This window comes from Mustela nigripes, chromosome 17 (genome assembly GCF_022355385.1).
Source record: "Mustela nigripes isolate SB6536 chromosome 17, MUSNIG.SB6536, whole genome shotgun sequence".
NCBI lineage: Eukaryota > Metazoa > Chordata > Mammalia > Carnivora > Mustelidae > Mustela > Mustela nigripes.
Window position 1 is genome coordinate 3,461,655 of NC_081573.1, and position 9,708 is coordinate 3,471,362.

The 9,708-nt window shown below is 39.3% G+C and overlaps 1 protein-coding gene across 1 annotated transcript; it reads right to left on the reverse strand.

Annotated features, from left to right (window-relative positions):
• Positions 1 to 7,858: 7,858 nt before the first annotated feature.
• On the reverse strand, positions 7,859 to 8,881 carry LOC132005486 (vomeronasal type-1 receptor 4-like). Its single transcript, XM_059382675.1, has one exon. It carries the CDS (start codon positions 8,879 to 8,881, stop codon positions 7,859 to 7,861), a length of 1,023 nt encoding a protein of 340 aa, XP_059238658.1.
• Positions 8,882 to 9,708: the final 827 nt, after the last annotated feature.

Below are 9,708 nucleotides of genomic sequence, written 5' to 3' on the forward strand. Positions count from 1 at the left end.
TGTAAAAGGGGAAAGACCCAGGAGTGATATAGAACAGAAATTTACAGAGATAATCTATAGAAACAAAGATTTCACAGGCAACACGATGACAATAAGATCATATCTTTCAATAATCACTCTCAACATGAACCGCCTAATGCTCTCATGAATTGACACAGGGTTGCAGATCAGATAAAACTACAGGATCCATCCATATTCTGTCTACAAGAGACTCATTTTGAACCTAACGATACATTCAGACTGAAGGTGAAGGGATGGAGAATCATTTTTTCATTTTTAATGCCAACCGACTGCAAAAGAAAACTAGGGTAGCAATTCTCACATCAGATAAATTAGTATACTAAAGGCTGTAGTCAGAGGTACAGAAGGATACTATATCATGCTTAAAGGGTCTATCCAACAAGAGGATCTAACAATTGTAAATATCTATGCCACCAGTATGGGAGCAGCCAATTACATAAGCTTAACCAAAATAAACATATTATAATAATATGCTAATTGTAGGAGATGCAACACTCCACTGTCAGCAATCCACAGGTCATCTAAGCAGAAAATCAAGAAAGAAACAAGAGCTTTGAATAACAAACTGGACCAGATAGACCTTATAGATATATACAGAAAATCCCATCCCTAGACAACAGAATACTCTTTTTCTTGAATGCACATGGAACTTTCTCCAAAATAGACCACATACTGGGTCACAAATCAGGTCTTAACTGATACCAAATGACTGAGATTATTCCCTGCATATTCACAGATGTCAATGCTTTGAAACTGAGATTCGATCACAAGAAAAAGTTTGAAAGAAATTCAAACACTTGAAAGCTAAAGACCATTCTGATTAAGAATGTTTGGGTCAAGCAGGAAATAAAAAAGAACTTAAACAATTTATGGAAACCAAGGCGAATGAACACACATCAGTCCCAAACCTATGGGATACTGCAAAGGTGGTCCTAAGGGGGAAATATATAGCCATCCGAGCCTCACTAAAAGAAAGAAAGAAAAAAAGATTGATTCACCAACTTTACACCTTAAATAACTGGATAAAAAACAACAACAACAAATGAAATCTAAGCCATGCATGAGAAGAGAAATAATTAAGATTAGAGCAGAGATCAGTGAATTATAAAGCAGAAATACAGTAGAGCAGATCAACGAAACTAAAAGTTGGTTCTTTGAAAGAATCAATAAGCTCAATAAACCACTGGTCAGATTTATCCAAAAGAAAAGAGAAAGGACCAAAATCAATAAAATTATAAATGAAAGGGGAGAGATCATGACTAAGACCATAGAAATATAGACAATTATCAGAAACTATTATCAACAACTATTAGCCAATAAATTAACCAAACTAGAAGAAATTGATGCCTTCCTGGGAACCTACAAACCACAAAGCTGAAACAGGAAGAAATTTATAACCTGAATAGACCAATAATCAGTAATGAGATTGAGTGATCAAAAAATGAGAGTCCAGGACGGATGGATTGCCTAGGGAATTCTACCAAACATTCAAAGAAGAAATAACACCTAGTCTCCTAAAGTTGTTTCAAACAATAGAAACAGAAGAAAAACTTCCAGACTCTTTCTATGAGGCCAGCATTACCTTGATCACAAAATCAGGCAAAGACCCCATCAAAAAGGAGAATTACAAACCAATAACCCTCATGAATATAGATGCCAAAATTCTCAACAAGAACCTAGCTCATAGGATCCAACAGTACATTAAAATCCCAATCAAAATACCATCTGCATTTTTCAAAGCACTGGAACAAACAGTCTTAAAATTTGTATGGAACCAGAAGACCCCGAATCACCAAGGAAGTGTTGAAAAAGAAAAACAAAGCTGGGGGCATCAAGTTGCCAGATTTCAAGCTATATTAAAAAGCTGTAATCATGAAGACAATATGGTACTAGCACAAAAACAGACACATAGACCAATGGAACAAAATGGAGATCCCAGATATGGACACTCAACTCTACAGTCAAATAATCTTTGACAAAGTAGGGGAAAATATCCAATGGAAAAAGCAGAGTCTCTTCAATAAATGGTGCTAGGAAAATTGAACAGCTATATACTGAAGAATGAAACTTGACCATTAGCTTAGACCATACACAATGATAAACTCAAAATGGATGAAAGACCTCAATGTGAGACAGGAATGCATCAAAATCCTAAGGGAGATCATAGACAGTAACCTTGTCGACATTTGCCACAGCAAATTCTTTCAAGACATGTCTCCAAAGGCAAGGAAAACAAAAGTGAACACAAACTTTTGGAAAGTCATCAAGATAAAAAGCTTCTGCACAGCAGAGGAAATGGTCAACAAAACTAAGAGGCAGCCCACAGAATGGGAGAAGGTATTTGTAAATGACAGTACACATAAAGGGCTGGTATCCAAGATCTACAAAGAACTTCTCAAACTAAACACCCAAAAAACAAATAATCAAGTCCAAAAATAGGTAGAATACATGAACAGACACATCTCTAAAGAAGACATATAAATGACTAACAGACACATCAAAAAATGTTCAACATCATTAGCCATTAAGGAAATCCAAATCAGAACCACAATGAGACACCACCTTATACCAGTTGGAATGGCAAAAATTGACAAGACAAGAGACAACAAATGTTGGTGAGGTTGTGGAGAGAGGGGAACCATCTTACGCAATTGGTAGAAACACAAGTTGGTGCAGCCACTTTGGAAACAGCGTGGAGATTCCTCAAAATGTTCAAAATAGAGTTACCCTATGACCCAGCAATTGCACTACTGGGTATTCATCCCAAAGATACAGATGTAGTGAAAAGAAGGGCCATATGCACCCCAACGTTCATAGCAGCAATGTCCATAATAGCCAAACTGTGGAAAGAGCCAAGATGCCCTTCAACAGATGCAAGGATAAAGAATATATACAATGGCATGGATTGCATGGAACACTGGGTGTGGTGCAAAAATAATGAAAACTGTTATGCTGAAAATAAAAAATAAATAAATAAAAAGAATATATACCATGGATTATTACTCAGTCATCAGAAAGGATAAATACCCAGCTTTTGAATCTACATGGATGGAACCAGGGGACATTATGCTAAGTGAAAAAAGTCAAACAGAGAAAGCTAATTTTATCATATGGTTTCACTTACTTGTGGAACATAAGGAATAGCATGGAGGACTTTAGGAGAAGGAAGAGGAAAGTGAAGAGGGGAGATCAGAGGGGGAGATGAACCATGAGAAACTATAGACTGGGAATCAAACTGAGGGATTTGGCAGGGGAGAATGGATGAGCACAGTGATGGGTATTAAGGAGGGCATGGATTGCATGGAGCACTGGGTATTATATGGAAACAATGAATCATGGAACACTACATCAAAAACTAATGATGTATTGTATGGTGACTAAGATAACATAATAAAACAAATGTTTATAAAATTTTGAAGTGAAGCATGCTAGAACATAGACAGTCTTTACTTTTCACAGTAGTGTTGGGTCATAAAAATGACAATGCAAGATGAAACCATAAAGCCTTATTACCAATGGGTAAATAACAATTGTTCTGAGACCCTTAAACTTTTTTTTCAAACAATAAAAATTCTCTTTCCAACAGAAAAAAAAGAAGATGGTATGTGAGAAATAGATTAGTGTTGTCCTTATACTATAAAGGTGAGAATTCATATGACTCTCTAATGAAATGATACTGTTGTTAACTTTTTAAAGTTTGCATAAAATTTTACACAAAACTAAGAAATGAGGATACAACTTCCAAAAAGGGGTCAACTAGGTAGAATTACAGCATAAACACTGTATTTAAAATTCATAACGTTAGCACAGATAAAGAGAAAACAACACCCATTAATAAACAAATGTACACATTATATTAATCTTAGACTAATTACTATTTTTATAACTTTGACAGAAAATACACATTTAATATAAAATGATGCTTGTTTCATGAAGAGAATAGAAAAATAACACCATGAGCTTCTAAAAAGTTCTGGAGCTCACTCTGAGGAATGAGTGAGAAGCTTTGGCATCACCCCGGAAGCTGACCATCCTGAGACTCTTTGCATTCGTGTGATAGGGGTGGCACAGCACATATGGGAGTATGTGGTTTTGGTCCTTTTAGAAGTATAAGGAGACTACGCAGTCCACACAAGATACCTTGGCCAAAATGATCAAAGAGAACCAGAGGGCAGCAGGAAACTGCTTCTAAGAAGGGACAGGATGTGATAACTTTGCCTCTCCCAATAATGGAGTATAGAACAATCCTTAGATCTTGGTCTTGTTTTAGAAGAGGACACCCAGTGGCCTTGTTGAGGAAAAGCTGTGACCTTTCCCAGGGCAACCTGACCCACCAAGTCTCACTGTTATGGCCAAAGATCAGAAGTATCTGTGGTCTCAGCCCATAATGGCTGCTGGCTGAAATCTTTGTACTTGAAATCCTCTCCATACTGGAGGAAACAGGCAGGGTGAGTACCTAAAGCGGCAGCAGCTCCAAACCACAGAAGAGCAAGATGCTGTTCACGATGACATCCTGGCAGAGCATGGAGGTCTGCAGCAGCAGGCAGTAGGAGGACAGCATGGTAGACGGGAAGGTCAAGTCCATCCTATTTCCAAGTAGCATCTTACAATGGCAGAGAATTCCTTTTGTACCAAAAAAGACTCACACTCCTTCAATTCCAAGGCTCACAAGAGGTATCACCACATCCTCTACTAGATCAGCTGTTGGAGATGGTAGCAGTAGAACTTCGTACAGAAATATGAAGAGTTCCAGCAGGAATAGGTAGCATAATACCACCCACTCAGAAAGAACAGGTTTTCCAGGGGGTGGAGGACAGCCCTTTTCCTCTAGACTGTCACCTGGCAATGCCATCTTCACTCTAATTAGCCTTTTTAAAAGTTTTTTTTATTTTTTTTAATCCATTTTGAGTTTATCTTTGATTGTTTTTCTCAGATTGTTTTTATCTCAGATTGTTTTTCAGAGTCCATAGTCTCTCATGGTTCACCTCCCCTTCCAATTTCCCTCAACTCCCTTCTCCTTTCTAACTCCCCTTGTCCTCTATGTTATTTGTTATGCTCCACAAATAAGTGAAATATATGATAATTGACTCTCTCTGCGTGACTTATTTCACTCAGCATAATCTCTTCCAGTCCTGCCCATGTTGCTACAAAACAATCTGAGGGTTTTGAAGGGGCGGGGGGTGGGAGATCAGGGTACCAGGTGGTGGGTATTATAGAGGGCACGGATTGCATGGAGCACTGTGTGTGGTGCAAAAATAATGAATACTCTTATGCTGAAAATAAATAAAAAACAAATTAAAAAAAAGTTGGGTATTCATCCTTTCTGACGGAGGCATAATACTCCATAGTGGGTATGGACCCTCAATTCTATGGTCAAATAATCTTCAACAAAACAGAAAAAAATATACAGTTGAAAAAAGACATTCTCTTCAATAAATGGTGCTGGGAAAACGGGACAGCTATATGTAGAAGAATGAAACTCGGCCATTCTCTTACACCGTACACAAAGATAAACTCAAAATGGATAAAAGACCTCTACGTGAGACAGGAATCCATCAGATGCCTAGAGGAGAACATAGGCAGTAACCTCTTCGATATCAGCCACAGCAACTTCTTTCAAGATATGTCTTCAAAGGCAAAGGAAACAAAAGTGAAAATAAACTTTTGGGACTTCATCAAAATCAAAAGCTTCTGCACAGCAAAGGAAACAGTCAAGAAAACAAAGAGGCAACCCATGGAATGGGAGAAGATATTTGCAAATGACAGTACAGACAAAAGGTTGATATCCAGGATCTATAAAGAACTTCTCAAACTCAACACACACAAAACAGACAATCATATCAAAAAATGGGCAGAAGATATGAACAGACACTTCTCCAATGAAGACATACAAATGGCTAACAGACACATGAAAAAATGTTCATCATCACTAGCCATCAGGGAGATTCAAATTAAAACCACATTGAGATACCATCTTACACCACTTAGAGTGGCCAACAACGTGTGTTGGAGAGGATGTGAAGAAAGGGGAACCCTCTTCCACTGTTGGTGGGAATGCAAGTTGGTGCAGCCTCTGTGGAGAACAGTGTGGAGATTCCTCAAGAAATTAAAAATAGAGCTTCCCTATGACCCTGCCATTACACTCCTGGGTTTTTACCCCAAAGATACAGATGTAGTGAAAAGAAGGGCCATCTGTACCTCAATGTTTATAGCAGCAATGGCCATGGTCACCAATCTGTGGAAAGAACCAAGATGCCCTTCAACGGATGAATGGATAAGGAAGATGTGGTCCATATGCACTATGGAGTATTATGCCTCCATCAGGAAGGATGAATACCCAACTTTTGTAGCAACATGGACGGGACTGGAAGAGATTATGCTGAGTGAAATAAGTCAAGCAGAGAGTCAATTATCATATGGTTTCACTTAATTCTGGAGCATAACAAATAACGTGGAGGACATAGGGAGATAGAGAGGAGAAGGGAGTTGAGGGAAATTGGAGGGGGAGATGAATCATGAGAGACTATGAACTCTGAAAAACAATCTGATGGTTTTGAAGGGGCAGAGGGTGGGAGGTTGGCGGAGCCAGGTGGTGGGTATTTTGGAGGGCACATATGGCATGGGGCACTGGATGTGGTGCCTAAACAATGAATTCTGTTACGCTGAAAAGAAATTAATAATAATAATAATAGTAATAATAAAAAGAATACCGGGTCGGGGGGAAATCTCCTAAGGGGCACCTAGGTGGCTCAGTGGGTGAAGCCTCTGCCTTCGCCTCAGGTGATGATCTCAGGGTCCAGGGATTGAGCCAGGTATCTCGCTCTCTGCCCAGCAGGGAGCCTGCTTCTCCCTCTCCTTCAGCCTCCCGCTCCTCCTGCTTATGCTCTCTCTCCCCCCCTCTCTCTCTCTCTGTCAGTAAATAAATAAAGTCTTTAAAAAAATACACCTCTCCTAAAATTGAGGAAAACTGAAAATCAAGGAGCCACAAACTCCACATGAACAGAAAGGATTTATGTCTCTGCCTTTCAAATGGCTCTCCCTTCACAGCTCTAAATTCCCTGGAAGGCCCCACCATAAACTAATCTCAGAACCTCAGGGACATGAGTGTTCGCCACCAAACCCCTTTCTTGCTAAGGCCCAAATTCCCTTCACAAAGGAGAGAAATATCTGCCTTCCATAGATGCCAATTTTATGGAATTCATGTCATTTAAAATTGTTACAATCACCTGATGTTGTTTAAGAGTTAGGTAATATGTAACTCTATGCTCTCCACTACCCATTTCAGTTCAATCTGTCTGTTTCTACCTGAAAATATTTACAATGCTCATCTACCAAGCTCCCATGACATCATACATCACATGACTAACTATTGCCCCTCTAGTAGGAAAACTACAAAATGATCACTGGCTCCCCAAAACCGTACTCACTGTCTGAATATCCACTCCAGTACAATTCTCTTCTTTTCACTGATGACCTGTCACTCACTGATCCATTTTCATGTTCCTCTTCCTACATTTCATTTCCTACTTCAATTCTGGGAAATTTAGGTGACAAATTTACCCGACACACTCAAAGACTTCTCTATAATATCCATATCACTTCAGGACATGGAGTTTATAACTGCATAGTTTCTGTGCTCCTCCACTGATCATCATCAAAACTTCAAACCCATGAGTATTTATAAGATAATTATATAGTATCACATTACAATTACCATTGTGACTTATTGTTAATTTTGAAGGAGATGATGTTCTGTTAGCTTCTCATAATTATATTGGGGACCCTAAAGGGGTGAGTGAATTACCAACATTAGGAACATTAAGGAAATTCCTACAATTTACATATTTCTCATAACATGAGGGGATTTTACATTCCTTATCCATGCAAAGCAGACCACGGATATCCTGGGGTCGCGGCTCAAGAGCAGAAAGGGGCTGAGGATTGGGAAACACAGAGTGATTATCCAACTGGCATTCAGAATGTACCAGCTGAGATAATCAAAAATACCCAAAATAATACGAAAGATAGAGGAGAGAGTGTTAAAGTAGACAAAGGTGCTCACCAGGAGAAGGATGGTTTTGGTGGCTGTAGACTCAGGTGACGATGAGGAGATGTTCATCCTAAGAATGTGTTGGACCCTCTGCTTGTGCCTGTACAGGTAGAAGACCATGGAGCTGCTGGCCGAGAGCATAAGCCCCAAGTATACCACATCAGAGAATGACAACAATGCTACATACAATAGGTCATTATTTTTCTCATGACGAAAACTTGAGCAGTGCCCAAAACTTTTCCTATTTGTGATGTTTTTGTTTTTCAAAGTGATAGTCATAAACAAAGGATACATGATATTTACCAATATCTGTATGACCCAGCACAATACAATTGAAGGGACAATGCACTTGGGAGCTTTCCCTTTAAGTGTTGCCCACCTGGAATTCCTAGGGCTGATGGTGATGGCCTGGAAGACACTCAGGAGGCAGGTGGTGCCAATGGACACCCCCCTACCCACCCCACGAACATAGAGGAAAAATTTGCATCCAAAATCACTGACGATATGATACCATGCAAAAGATGACATTGACTCATATATTCCAAGAGAAAACAGGACCAAAATGTTGCCTACAATCAGATTTTTAACAATCAAATCTGTGGACCTCGGCCTACACCCAGTGAAATGAAGGAGGAGATAATGGTAAAGAAGACAGAAGTTCCCCAGGATTCCAACCACAGTCTGTATTAAGATGATCACTCCCACTGCCAGATCCCTGGTGGCCATCCTGACAGTACTCAGTGACTGATATCTGTCTTCTCGGGTAGAGGATCCTGCATGGGAATATGAGGAACGGGCCACACATATCATGTCATATAATTTAATATTCTGCACTTAGCTACACTTCCTACTTTGAAATACTACTAAAAGTTCTTCTGTCATTTAGAGCCTTCCAAGGGTTACATACATAACCACTACCAAATACTTGCATGTGTGAATCGCTGGTTTAATGGCCACCCATGGGGATCACTTCTTATTTCTCACAGATTCAGGAGGCATTCCTCACTGCATTCCTCATAAAGATGAGGACAACACAGTTACACAGAGGTGAACTGCTTTGTCTAAATTCACTCACCAATTCAGGGTGGGGACTCGAAACTGGCTGGGCTGGTCACAAGTTAGTGCACTGAATCCATAATATACAAAAATACTAATCAGCAGTGGTCTTTAGATAAACCAGATCTCAATTTAGTTTTATGTTAGCACCTTGCCATCTGAATTGAGACAGCTGCCTTATTTAAAATTTTGTTTGCGTATATCACCCAGTGCTATATGCAAATAATGAATCATGGAACACTACGTCAGAAAATAATGAAGTACTGTATGTTGACTAACATAACAATAAAAATGTAAAAATAAGTAAATTTTTGTTAACGATGAGTTTTCACTTATTTAGGAAGACTGTCCTATAATCAAATATGAACTTAAATAAAGCTTTAGACTTAGTAATAAACTGTAGATCCACTGACTACAGTACTACAAAGACTCAGGACCCTGCCCCAAAACAAGCAGGACTAAATGAATGCAAGACTGACTCAAAATTAGCACAGCAGGGGCGCCTGGGTGGCTCAGTGGATTAGGCCGCTGCCTTCGGCTCAGGTCATGATCTCAGGGTCCTGGGATCGAGCCCCGCATCG